This window comes from Phocoena phocoena, chromosome 20, assembly GCF_963924675.1.
Source record: "Phocoena phocoena chromosome 20, mPhoPho1.1, whole genome shotgun sequence".
In the NCBI taxonomy this organism is placed as follows: Eukaryota; Metazoa; Chordata; class Mammalia; order Artiodactyla; family Phocoenidae; genus Phocoena; species Phocoena phocoena.
This window is the reverse complement of record NC_089238.1, coordinates 59,531,212-59,544,894: the sequence shown is the minus strand read 5'-3', so window position 1 is coordinate 59,544,894 and position 13,683 is coordinate 59,531,212. Positions and strand designations below refer to the sequence as shown.

General features: G+C 60.7%; 1 protein-coding gene across 1 annotated transcript; it reads left to right on the top strand.

Annotated features, from left to right (window-relative positions):
* The first annotated feature begins 5,323 nt into the window (after positions 1 to 5,323).
* DBNDD1 (dysbindin domain containing 1) lies at positions 5,324 to 12,310 on the top strand. The gene is made up of 4 exons (XM_065899580.1): positions 5,324 to 5,354; positions 10,971 to 11,117; positions 11,281 to 11,421; positions 12,153 to 12,310. Exons 1-4 carry the CDS (start codon positions 5,324 to 5,326, stop codon positions 12,308 to 12,310), a joined length of 477 nt encoding a protein of 158 aa, XP_065755652.1.
* Positions 12,311 to 13,683: the final 1,373 nt, after the last annotated feature.

The window sequence follows — 13,683 nt, the reverse complement described above, 5'->3', positions numbered from 1 at the left end:
CACCACCCAGCATCAGGGACAGTCAGCCAGCGGCTGCCGCCTGGTAGAGCCCCTGGGGCTCCCGCACACACAGGCATCCTCCCTGCCTCCCACAGCTGATGGCCGCATCTGCCTGGAAACTGAGTTACCGACAGCCCCTACATCATGGCGGAGGTGGGGGGGCGCAGCTGTGAGCCCTACCACAGAGAGGGGCCGGGATGGAGAGCCCCAGAGGCAGCAAGCTGCCGCCGTGCCCTGCTCAGTACCGGCCTCACTCCTCGCGGGCTCTCCAAGGAAACAGCAGTTCCTCTACCCTGAAGCTCTGCCCCGAAGGACTCCACGGGCACTGGACACGCTGTCAAGACCCTCCGGTGTACAGGGTCCTCCGACCACCCTGGTATGCCCCGGGCTCTCGACCCCAGAGAATGGAGCACCTGTGTCTCCCAGGCCCCTGCCAGGTGAGACCCTAGGTCCCAAGGATCTCATCAATGAGCCTTCCATTCCAGGTAGGAAAGCCCCTCGATCCAAGTTCTCTGCTCTGGACGCCGTGCACACCGGGCCCTGGGTCTCGGGGGCGGGGGAGGCGGGTGCTCTCTGACCACCCACCCCTGTGAGCACAGGATCCTGGAGAGCCCAGGTCTCTCAGCTCCAGGTGCGTGCGGGGTCCGGGATCCAGGGTCCGCAGCACCCTGGGCCCTCCCTGCGAGGACTCCTCGAGAGCGCCAAGCCCTCAGTTCCGGGACCCCAGAGCTCCAGGCCTCCCGTCCCGGGTCTTCCTGCGCGCAGGGCCGGCCCCCGAGCCCCAGGTACCCGGCGCGGACCCTACCAGACCCCCACCCCTCCTCACCATGGCTCCAGAGTCCCGCCGGCCGCGACCGGCAGACCAACGCGCCAGCCCAGCCCGGGCTGCGCGGTCTCCAGGCAACCGCTGCTAGGTTCCGCGCGAAGTCTCGAGGACCCTCGCGAGAGTCCGCCCGAGGGGTCACAGCCTGGCAACGGCGGGAGCGCGTCCCTAGCAACGCGCTGGGCTGAGTCACTGGGTTTGGGCCGCAGCTGGGCGTCATGCACAAGCTAGATTTCCACGACGCCCGTGAACGCGTTCGTTGCGGGACGTGTCTTGTTTATTGCGGGTCTTCCCCACTAGAACTTAAGCTCCATGGAGGTGAGAGGAACTGTTTCCATCCACTTCTTACTTACTGTACGTGCGTACGGGTCCTACCATGCATAATTGCAGTGAGTGAGTAACGGGAGGTGCCGGAAAGATATGCACCGCTACGTTTTCCAAATTAGATTCAAATTCAGGCTGAGGCTCTGCCCCTGGGCCCACCCCACCCCACCCCACCCCATCCCACCCCCACCCCCGCCCATCTTTGAAGATTCCTCCCACCTGAGGCTGGAAGATAGCTGGGTTTCCACAAACCCTCAGAAGAAACAAAAGTAGGGAAGAGAACATGTTCCAGCTGGGTCCAAAGTTTTGAAATCAGCAAATCTCCCCTTCGGAAAAACTAACTGGTCTGTCTGAAGAGGCCTTGTCCTTGTGATGAGGAAAAACTAGAAACCTTTGCCAGAGGTTTCCAGACACGCACTGCAGAAAAAAAAAAAAAAAAGTCATCGGGTTCCTTTCCGAAGCTCTTGCTCTGAAAACTGCTAACCACTTTAAGATTTCCAAAGCGAATTTGCGATCCCTCCTACCACCCAATTACCTACATGCAAAGTGCTGTCCTTACACACCATTTGTTGTCTTTTTTCTACACTCTCAACTTTAGCATCTTCTGAAATAGTGGTTTTGCAAGAGGTCATGTTTTTCCATCAGTTTGGGGATGGAGAAGAATCTTCTCTCCCTGGAGAGCTTCCTTGGGAGCAGGGTGTGAATGATGAAACAAGGCTCAGGTGGGAGACAAAGGTGCCTCCGTAGCTGGGCTTGCTTAGGCTCAGGCACCCACACAGGGGCATGCATGTGAGAGCCACAGAGACGAGCCTGGGGGGGTTTCCTGTTTGCCCACCCAAGCCCTGATCGTTCCTGGAAAGGAACAGCCCTTTGGAGGGACTGTATTGTACAGAGCCGTGATTTATGTATAGTAGCCCTGAGGCCTTTGTGAGGTCTGGTGGTGTCACCGTGCCTGGGCAGACAAGAGCCTGAGCCTCTGTGTCAGAAACCTCTGGCCTGATAAGGGTCTTCTCCCCTAAGGTGGGGTCCTCCCAGAGCGGTTTTGGCAGGTGAGACAGTGCAGCTGGGTAGCACAATGGAGTAATGATAATTATTTAACACTCACTTTGCAGACCCAATACGCTAGGTGCCTCACGCTGACTGGCTTTTTGCTTTAGAAGTCTGGCTGGGAGTCCTGAATTAAATAAATGCATTAACAATAATCCCTTTCAACAAAAAGGGCAAAAATAGGAGGGTTAGCTCAGGATAATGAGACAGGATATTCATCTGTCACAAATCAACAGCACAGCATGGTTTATCAGTGTGCACTGCAGAGATGCATAGTTCAGGGAGGCCTTGCTGCCAGCTCTCTGGGCTCCCAGTAAGACCCACAGCGACCTGTGCTTTTCATATTTGAGTTCAGATTTTTAGAAAAGAGCTTTTTCTTCACATGGATGGCTTGAGATACTTTTATTCAGCATCAAGCTGTGCATCTCGGAAATCCAGATAAATGGCATCTGAGTTTCCTGTAAAGTCAAAGACCAAATGTTAATACATACAAACTCACTGACCTATGTCTAATACCTGGCTCTTCCTAACACCCACGTACCTGCTCATCCAGGTAAACTGCCTCAGACCACAGCAGCAACTCGATGGAGGCCTGGATGTTAGGATAACACAGTGCTTAAGAAGACTAGACTCTCTTTTAGAGATAAACAGTGAAGTATTTACAAATGAAATGACATAACATATATAGGATTTGCTTCAAAACAACCCAGCAATGGAGGGAGGCATTGAAAGTACAGAAAAATCAGGATCAGCCACGAGTTGGTAATCGCTGAATCTGGATGACTGTTCATGTAGGTTAACTGTGCTATTCTCTCTACTTTTGTTTGAAAATGGATTTTCTCCTTTTTTATTTTAGTTTAATTTTATTTTTTAATTGAAGTATAGTTGATTTACACGAAAATGTTTTTTTGTTTGTTTATTTCTTGGCTGTACGCGGGCCTCTCACTGCTGTGGCCTCTCCCGTTGCGGAGCACAGGCTCTGGACGCGCAGGCTCGGCGGCCATGGCTCACGGGCCCAGCCGCTCTGCGGCATGTGGGATCCTCCCAGACCGGGGCACGAACCCGTGTCCCCTGCATCGGCAGGCGGACTCTCAACCACTGCGCCACCAGGGAAGCCCCCCATGAAAATGTTTTTAATGAAAAGTTAAAAATAAGCACTGGCCTCTGAAGTCAGATCACCTGCTGTTTACCAGCTAGGATGCCCTTGACAAGACTCCGTCTGTATCCATTTATTCATATGCCAAATGGGGATAATTAATAAACACCAATACTGTTACAGTTACTATGGCTGTGTGACAGCTTGCCCCCAAATGAAATACAGTGACATCTGTTTTGCCCATGAATCTGCAACTTGGCTGGGACTCGGTGGGGACAGCCCACCTTGGTTCCACATATTACCCCCTGGGGGTGGCTCAAAGGCAGGCTCTCACGCCTGGCTACTGGCTGAGACCTTATCTCTGGTTCATTGGCTATTGTGGGCCAGAAAACACTCAAGTGGCCCCTCAAATGGCCTGGGCTTTCTCACACAGAGTGGCCGGGTTCCAGGGGAGCCTTCGGAAAGAGGTGAATCCTACTTAAGACCCAGCCTTGGAAGTCACATGGCATCAACCTGCCACAGTCCATTGGCCAGAGCAGCCACAAGCTTGCCCAGGTTCGAGCAGAAGGGGCACAGACAGGGAATGTCTTGACGGGGGCAGAAGGTTCTGGAAGACACAGGGAATCAGAAATACTGCTCTGACCATTTTGAGACAATACAAACTTCCACCTCAGCTGAGTCTGAGCAGCCAGTGCCCACCTACTGTCCTGACCTCCTTATGTCCCCACCACCCACCCTGTAGCTCAGCTTTGTCCCCAGGGGGCTGACCTGCCTCTTGGAGTGGCACAGAGTGCAAACTGCAGTGGCTTGTCCTCGTGGGCCATGAGATCATTTTAGCAGTTTTTGTTTTTGTTTGTTTTGTAAACTAAAGAAAAATGGGAACTATTAGCCTGCCTCACTGACTGACAGTTTCAAAGGCCATGGGCTCCGTGTGACTGGAGCTGGACTAGGTGGTGAGGCCCTTTGTTGGCTGAAGCTGTATGGACAACCTGCCTTTAGGAGGGTGCTTTCCTGCAAACACCAAGTTCATACTCACCTCCCTCCTCTGCGGATTTTTCCACGCCCAGCTGGGAACAAACTGTCTCCCTGACGGTTTTCTTTGGTTTGTTTCGTCTTTGTGCAGACCATGGGCTTGCATTTGGATCTTCCGGCTTCCAGCGCCCGGCTGTGGCACCCTGGTCGGCTGCCTACCCTGTGTTCAGCTTCACCTGGAAACTCAGGATCCCGTCTTCTAAGGATTCCCCGGGAGAATTAATGCACCAAGGGCCTGGCACAAAGCTGCATTCCAGGGCCTCGTGCAGGGTCCAGTGTCTGGAAGTGGGGCTCCATCGAACCGTTTGGTGCTCTCAGCACGCCCAGATCCTGCCTGCCTTCCTTCCGGGGCCCCCTCTCTGCCCGCCTCCTTCTCCTGACCTCCCTTACCGCCCCCCCCCCGCCCCTGCCCCCAGCCTAGCCCTTAGACGCTCTCGCCGCCCCCCACCCCGCCCCCTCGCCCTGTCTCTCCACAGCATTTATCACACTCTGCAATTCTTGGCTTAAGGGCCCTAGGGTGTTAGGCCCGCCCCTCCATACCCCGCAGAGCGCCGGCACGTAGTTGGCGCCCCACAAATTTGCGGGGGTGAACGGACGGAAGTCGGCGCGGCTGCTGAATGAGGGCGCGCGCAGGGGCCGCAGAGGCCGGGCCAGCGTTGGGGGACGCGGCCAGGTCGGGGTGGCTCTGCAGGAGGGGGTAGTCTCCGCGTGGGAGGGGTCCTCAGGGGCAGGGGCCGGCAGGGGGCGCGCGCGGGGCGGGGCGGGGCCGCACCTGTGCTGCGGGGCCAGGGAAGGAGAACGGGGTGGGGGGGTGGGGGAACAGGGCCCCGGAGCAGCTGCGCGCCCCGCCCCGCGGGCTCCTCCCCGCCGCCGCGGCCCCCCGGCTGCTGCCCCAATGCGCTGCGCCGGGAGCCGGGGCCGAGTCGCCGCCGCAGCTGCAGGGGCGCCCGGGCCGGGTGACGACGCCGCCGCGTGCGCCCCTCCCTGGCCCTGCCGGCCGCATGGAGCCCCCGGAGGGCGCCAGCCCGGGAGGTGAGTGCGGCCCCAGCCCCCCGGGGGCCCCAGCCCCCGGGAGCCCACGAGCTGCGCCTTCCCCGCAGCGGCCCGCAGCCCCTTCCCCCTGGGCCCACACATCGGCCACGCCCCGGGGCTGTGAAGACCCACCGGCAGCTCCGAGTCCCCCTGCGCCGGGCCGAAGCGGGGGGGAGCCTAGTGCGCCGCGCCCGGGAAGACGAGCGGGGGCACCGCCCGGAACGGCCCCAGCGCTGGGCGGGGGGCGCACGGACCGCGTCCCCGCCCCCTCGTCCTCCGCGCTCCCGACCCGGGCAGCGGTGTCTGGCGCGCTCCTGAGTGGTTGGCCCAGAGCTTGGTCCTGAGCCCCCTCCCAGCGGAGCCGGGGATCTGGAAGATGGGGCGTGCCAGGGCCAGAGTCGGGATCCAGGTCAGCGAGGCGTGGGGGGGGATGCTGCCCTCCTAGCTGCGCGTGTGCTTTGTTCGGCCCAGCCGAGCCTCCCTGGGGGTAGGGCGGGGAGGCCGCGGCCGGGATCCTCGGGGCACCAGGCTGAGATAGGGGCTCGGAGCGGGTGTGTGGGGGGGGTGCACCTGGCTCCGCCTGCGGGGGCTCCCACGCCGGCAGGGGTTGCTGGCTGCCGGGGCGAGGCCCAGGAGCTTACACATCTGGGAGGGCTGGTGTGCACGGAGTGACCCCTCCTCACGGCCCCTGCCAGCTGTCGGGACGGTAGAGGTGTACCGGGGGCCTCTTCCCTAGGAGTCTGGCCCTACTCTGGCCCTGGCCTGGTGGGAGGGAAACCTTTCCTAGGACAGGTTCCTAGGAACCTCCCAGGAACCTTTCAGGAGGGGTTTCCTGTGCCATCGGCCTCGGAACTTGGATGCAAGCTGCCGGGCTCCTCCACCCACCCGGCCAGGCCCCAGATGCACCCGGGGTTCCCTGGAGGTCCCATACCAGGGAGCCACTCCCTGACCACATAGGGGTCCGCTGGGGGTCCCCTAGCCACACCAGTGGCCTGCTCCAGAGACCAAAATGCTGGCCCTGGAAGTGTCCTGAAGCAGTGGGTCCACCTACTGCTCTGTCTGCAGGCCGAGTTGGGCAGGTGCATTCCAGACGGCTGTCTAGGGGCCCATGTCACGCTCCCTCCGAGCACCACCCGAGACACTCAGGGGCTAGTGGGTGTGGGTTTTCTTTGTTTTGTCGTTTGTGGCAGGGATCCAGCTTTTTCTTCCCATTGGCAGTACGAGGACCCCGGGGCTTCCGGGTGGCGGCTTTGCGAGGATTTCATGGGGCAGGTTTGGAGAGCAAGGGCTGGGGATGCCGGCAAAGCAGCCAGGCCCCTCTGAGCTCCGTGTCCCCTTCTCTCAGTGGAGGCCCCCCCTTGCCTGCACAGAGAGGGAGCAGAGGGCAGGGAGCTTAACGACCCTTCAGTTTCTGAACGTCACTTACTGGAGCCCGAGACCTAACTCATTCAGTGCTCCAGGAACCTCCTCTGCGCAGGCACCGTGGTGGGGCTGGGCCACAGCAGCGGGAGGTGGGCTTCACACGCTTCTTACCCCGTAGCCACGTCCTGCCCACATGGGGGCGTCACGCGTGGGTAGCTGTGACTGTCATTTTCTGAGTTCGCTGACTTTTTGGAACTTACTCTGGAGAGAGGGGCACACACACAAGTAGAGACAACAGTATGGTAAAGTCCCCCCCCACCCCGCCCCTCACCGCCTGCACCCACCTTCCTTCAGTAGTAATTTGTAGCCAACCTAGAGATATTGTTTGATCCTTAAGTATCTCTGAAATTACCTCTAAAAGATAAGGTTTTTATAATTAAAACAGCATTTCTGCACCTAAACGAATTAACAGTAATTTCTTAATATCAAAATGCACAGACGTGGAGGGGAGAGGACGGGGTGCACTTCCCGAAGGTGCCTTTGGGAGACCAAGTCTCTAGCCCACCTACCTCCAAGTCTGTCCGACTGGGAGAGAGGGGCCTGGGCCCTGCCCTGCAGGGGCTGAGCCTAGATGGGGCCCACCCGGCATCCTCAAAATGCTCCGAGGAGGAGCACTGGCTCCAGGGACAGGGGCTGGGGAAACGGGGGCGATGCCCGTCGCTCCCTCCCTGCAGCCATGCTGGTTTCTACGCTATTCATTATTTCACTCATTCGCGTTGGGTATGTGCAGAGCACCTCCTCCATGCTGGGGGCAAAACCCTGGGCACACAGCAGGGAACTTGAGATTTGGGCCAAGTTCTTGGCACGAATGTGCTGGAAAATAGGTCAGCAGCGTAGCACAGGGTAACACTATCATATGCGTTCATACCAGGCCTTGGGCCCCCAGTTCCAGTCTCCCCACGCGGGTGCTGCTGCCACAGGGCAGGGCAGCAGGCCCCCTGCAGGGGCCAGGGGCTTCACTCCCTCACTGGGGGCTCTGCCAGGCTGCTAGCCCACTGCTGACCCTGGGGCGTCAAAAACACCGCTCACCTTTGCCCTGGCCTGGGCAACCCTGGGGTCTGCTGAACCCACCCAGCCTACGGCTTGGCCCGGCTGCCAAGGACCCCTGCCCTTGTGCCTGCCTGTGTGATCGGTCACTCCTCTGCTTCACACCCCACGAAGAGCAGGGGGTCTCACTCGTGAAGAACTTCTCCCTTCTTCCTACAAGGGCTTTATCGAGAGGGTATCAGACAGACCCAGGTGATTCCTAGCACAGCCGCTTAGTGACTCTGGGGTGGGGTCTTGGGCTCGTTCATTCAACCAGCATTTATGGTGCACCTACTGTACACAAGGACCAAGCAAAGGTCCTGCTCCCTTCACATCCTTCCAGCCAAAAGATCAGTGTCCTCGACGCCAAAAGTTGCATCTTCTGCTTTTCCTCTCCCACACAGCTTTGACACAGGCCAGGACACCAGGATTTACAAAATAAAGACCAGACCACTGCCAAAGGGAGATGAAAAGAATAAGAAAGTAGACATAAGGTGACTTTAAAAGTTCACCGTTACCATTTTCCATTGGCTCTGTGACACCATCGACTAGATGGTTTGCTGTTTCAGGGATGCTGAAATTTGATAAAATGTGCTTCTTACAATGAGTACAAAAGGCCACTGTGCCTGTAGGGGCTGGAGGTCTGTCCTGGGCTGTCTGGGACCCCTGGATCCTAGGATCTATAATGAGGCGTATCTGCATACCCAGCCCCCTGACCCAAGGCCGGATGGGGAAGGAGGTCCTGCTTCCTTGCCCTGCCCCCATCTCTGCACCTGTGGACTGCCTCTTTCCCACCTGGACTGCATCCCATCCCACAAACATGCAGGTAGAGGCTGTCCCACTCAGCTCGGAACCCTCCCAGCTCAGAGAGCAGCCAGAGATGTCTCCCCACCGGTGTCCCCCTGCCCTCACCCACCCCAGCCATGCCTCAGAGGCAGCCACGCACCCCTCAGGGCCTTTGATGGTGCTGTCTCCCCAGCTGTCACCCAGCTCCCACCCTCCTTCAGACCTGTCCCCAGGGCTCCCCCGGGACCACAACCCCCAGGGCTCCCCAGCCCTGCCCCACCAGAAGAGGGCAGGAATCCCCTATTTTGTCCATCCGAGTCCGGCTCAGGAATCTGCCAGATGCACAGGTGAAGAGCGCTTTCTTTTCTAGATAAGGTGAGAGAGGGCCATTATGAGCAGAGACTCCCGCCTCTGCCCCACCTTTTACGCTAAGTCCCCTTCCACCCGGTCAGGGCCTAGCTTCCCTGTGGGCGCAAGGTCAGGGTCTCCCCTCCCTCTGCTGGCCAGCAGGTGGTGGCCGAGAGCTCCCGCTCGACAAGCTGAACCCCTCGGTGTTACTGGCCAAGACTCACTGTCCCTTCCTCGTGGCTGGTTGTGACACTAGCTGGAAAACATATTGCTGGAACTCTGCCTGGCACAGAAAACCATGAGCCACTGTCATTCTTGTTATTAACCCAGAGCCACCTGCCCCACTGGGAGGCTCCAGAGAAATGGCAGCACCTAGCTGCAGCCCCCAGCCAGCCAGGCACCCACCACGATGGGACGATGGGACACGTGTAGAAGCAGAGCAGGACACTCCAGGCACGCGTGCGCCCTTGGGGAGGGGGACCCGGCCGCTGTGCGGCCCCGCCTTGAGGAAGCAGAACACTCCCGCAGAGCAAAGGTCCCCAAGGGCTTCCTGGGCCTTCGACCCTCAGCAGGGGTTCTGATGTTCGGGAGAGCTTCCCCGCCCACCCCCAGCTCTGGTGCCCTCTGGTCGGGAACGTGTCCTTGCTGGGCTGGGCGGGCCGGACACCAGGGGGTGTAACCCTACCCTCCAAGGATGCTCAGACACCACGTTCCAAATGCGGCAGCAAGGTGGAAACCAGATCCCCAGCCCCAGTCCAGCAGGCCAGCCCTGGGCCCTGAGTGATGACACAGCACAGGGCAGAGCCAGGCTGGCCCCGCCAGTCGGCAGGCCCACCTCCCCTCAGCCACGCCTCCCAGGGAGCGGTTCCCTCCTGGAAGCCAGGGGCGAGGCGACCCAGCCAGCTCTGCAGCTGCAAATCCCACCCAGCCGGGGACCCTCCAAACCCACGCGGCCCGCCAGGCTGCTGGCCACACAGGCCCAGCCCTCACTGGCAGCTGTCGGCACTGGGCCCCCCTGCTGGGCCCCCCTTTGGCAGCTGCTCCTGGGGCTTCGTCCACACCCAGCTCTCGGCGCTGGACCCCTGGGATGGGCGGCCACACTGATGAGGGAGCGGGAAGGCATTCCTCACTCTTTACTGAGCACCGGTTCAGCTGGGGGTCAGCTGGGGGCAGGTGGGGTCTCTGTCGGGGGGCGGGGCTCAGGAGAGAGCAGGAGTGGGGACGCCAGGGAGCCAGGGGTCCCGTTGCCTCAGGGCACGTGCCGGCCAGATGACTGGGACCCCTGGCTGTGTGGGGCAGAGGGCCCTGGAACACTCCGGAGGAGCTGGTAGGAGGTGTGGATGGAGCAGTCTGCCCTGGTAACAGCAAGCACTCCGTGGGGTGGAGGGCCCGCCCCTGGGTGGCACAGTCTCCACCAAGCAGATCGCCAAGGGGCCTCGCCTCTCACCCGACAAAAAGTTACATGAAATGAGCCATTACATAAAAACAAGAATTGCATAGGAAACACCCTGGAGTAACATTCCCAGTCCGGAGGCGTGGTCGGTGGGGAGGGGTTGCTGTGGCCACCGTCCTCGTTTCATGTGAGAACGTGTTATGTGGATTCAAACACAACACGGGACAGACACGTGAGCCGGGGCCATTCTGGATTAAAGGGCGCCAAAGGGCAAGCAAATGCAGAACCGCCCACCCGACCGTAGGTTGGACCAGAAAGTGGAGACAGGTGACAGTATTGGTGTCTTGAGGTCTCCGACAGGACCAGCAAGTGTCCCCGCGAGACCTGTGGTCATTCCTGCTCACGTAATCAGGGCAAAGGGTCTGGAAATCAGGGTTACGGGGAAGGGCAGCATCCTCGGAGAAGCCCTCTGCCCCTTGTCTGGCTTCCTGACCCAAGGTCACCCCTGGCCACTGCGATCCCTGCCCACAGCCTCAAGGGAGGGCTCGATGGGCCAGGTTCTCAAGTCCTCCCAGCCTGCGTCCTGGGGGTGGCGGTGGGAGACCGCAGTCCCCTCCCGGGTAACGCTCTCTCTGTTGCAGGGGTAGTTAAGGAGGTCGAGGTGCCAAGGGCTGCCCTGGGCACCCCCGTTCCTGGGACGGGGACCAGCAGCTACTCACCTGTGGCCGAGGAGGAGGTGGGCGTCCCAGTACCGGCACCGGGTCTCTTGCAGGTCACGGAGAGGCGGCGTAAGTACAGCCCACCTGCCCCAGCGTGCTCCCTGGGACCAGGGGCGGGTCCCTGGGCCTCGGGTGCGCCCCAGGGAGCAGGTGCCGGGGATGGGTCAGCCCCACCTCGTTCCCACCGCACTGGCCTTCACCTGGCCCCGCTGACACGCCCCTCTGCCCCCAGAGCCCCTGAGCAGCGTCTCGTCCCTGGAGGTGCACTTCGACCTCCTGGACCTCACCGAGCTGACTGACATGTCCGACCAGGAGCTGGCCGAGGTCTTCGCCGACTCGGATGACGAGAACCTGGCCAGCGACTCGCCCGCAGGTGGGGCTGCTGCCGGGGTCTGGAGGGGGTTGCGGGAGGTCCTGGGGCCTCAGGCCACCCAGCACCGCTCCCTGGAGACCCATTTTGGAAAACGATTTCCTTTCTGACGCGTGTTTAAGAGTTTGTCGACACGGCACCATTTCACTCACCATTTCTGCACTTCACACACCTATCTGCCAGCTCTCAGGGATCTTTCTACCCCTCCTTAATTTCACTTTTCAAATGCCAACGTAAGGCCACAGCCACAGTCCCACTGAAAGCAGAATTCACTACTTGGGTTTAATATCAAGTAGGCAGAGCGCGAAGTGGGTGGTGTTCACCAGTCCTAGCCCCTCCTCAGCTCAGTTCCCGGGAAGCGGCTGGAGCCCGCAGGCCGCAGAAACGGCACAGGAGCCGCCAGGGGTATGGGGGCCCAGGGACCTTCCCCGCTCCCGGCTCACTGCCCATGCAGGCCGGGGTGGGGGGGGGTCGGGGAGGGAGGGAGTGGCACCTGCTCCGGGCCAGGCTCACCCCCAGGGCGGGCGCCTCAGCTGCATGGGGACCCGCCTGGGGACAACAGGAAAGCCCCTGGCCCGGCTGCACCCAGACCCACGTGTACACATTGCTGGTGCCCAGGGCACCCCAACGTGTGGCCCGACGCCGTGCTGGAGGCACACACGGGCCCAGCCCAGTAGCTGAAGGAGTGACCTGGGACCCCAAGCCACACTGACCCCAGCCTGTGTTCCCACCAGGCCTACACCCGCTGCCCAGGGCCGGCTGTCTGCGCTCCCCCTCCTGGACACGCACCAGGGCCGAGCAGAACCGTGAGAAGCAGCCCTTTGGTGACCCCGAGCGGCAGCCTGCCGTTGTGGACACGTTTCTCACCGTGGAGAGGCCCAAGGAGGACTAGGCCGGCTGGCCCGGGGCCGAGGCGGGGCAGGTCCGGGCGGCCGTGGCCCCGTGGACGCTGCCCGCCCCACATGGCGCCTCTGCGTAAGCACAGCCCAGTGGCCTTACGTCCAGCTCTTCCTGGTCGCTGGATCAGGGACCAGGCCCAGGGATGAGACGAGACTTCTGTCTGTAGGAATGGTATTCTTGTCTGTCACCAGACTCCCGGCTAGGGGTGCGGTGAGCAGGGATCTGCCCGTGAGAGGCGCTCTGCAACCCCCCGGGGGTCTCGGGGCTCCAGTCTTGAACGGCAGTGCCAAGCTCCAGCCCGCGGGACACCCTGCTGCCCTAACCGCCTTGATTCCAACCCTGCGCCCCTCCTGCCGCCCAGGAAGTGTCAGCACCAGAGCCCCCAGACCCTAACACCCTGCTTGTCGTGATCCCTGCCTGAGAGCCAGACCCACCTCCTGAGCTCGGAACACCAAATATGTCACGACTGCCTCAGACCGCCGAGCAGGGCAGGGGCAGGCGAGGTTCGCCCTCCCCCGGTCCTTGCAATGACAGTCCCCGCGGCCCACCAGACACACGCACACAGGCACGCACACGCGTGCAGCAGCCCGAGGGGCGTGGGGACGTGAAGGGACCTGGGCACAGCGCCTGGCCCCCAATTCAGGGGTGCCAGACTCGGCTGCTCCGGACGCTGCTTACATACTAAGGGACGGAACCGGCTTCCAGTCAGACAGTGAGTCCAAGAACAGTTTTAAAATAAACGTGTAAGCTTGCTTTTAGTCCCCAAGGCCACCTGCCCTGACCCCTTCTCCACTGAAACATTTCTGGGGAAGGAAAACAGGCCTGGGCACATGCTGGGCCCACGGGGCGTGGCTACAGCACATCCCGCCAGGAAAAGGGTCGCCCTATGCGCCAGGAGGGGCACGTGAGGGGCAGCAACAGGGAGGTGTCTTCCAGACACAACCAAGAATTTCACTTAAAAGGGATCCCGTGAGGGCAGCCGTGCCCCCCCGCCCCCCAGTCTTCCCCCGGGCCGAGTTCCCATCCTTCTCGCTACGGCTTCTGCAGATCTCATTTCCAAACAGCAGGATTAAAACGGCACCCTGTCCTAAGTCTCGCCGACCACTCTCTTCCTTTCCAGCTGACGTGGGAGCTCAGGCGTGCGGGCCGGGGGTGGCTGCTCTAGGGGCCTCCAGGAGCTCCACGCTCTGGCCCTCCCCCAGCTAAAGCCACTGGGGGTTCCACTGTGACACGCCCTGGGCTCTTATTTGGGTCACATTTCAGGGCCAAGCGCCCTGGCTCTCGAGGCGTTAAAGAAGCGAAGACCCTGCCTCCACAAGCCCAGGCTGGAAGAGGCAGAGGTACTCCCGAGAGGCTCTTCCCAGC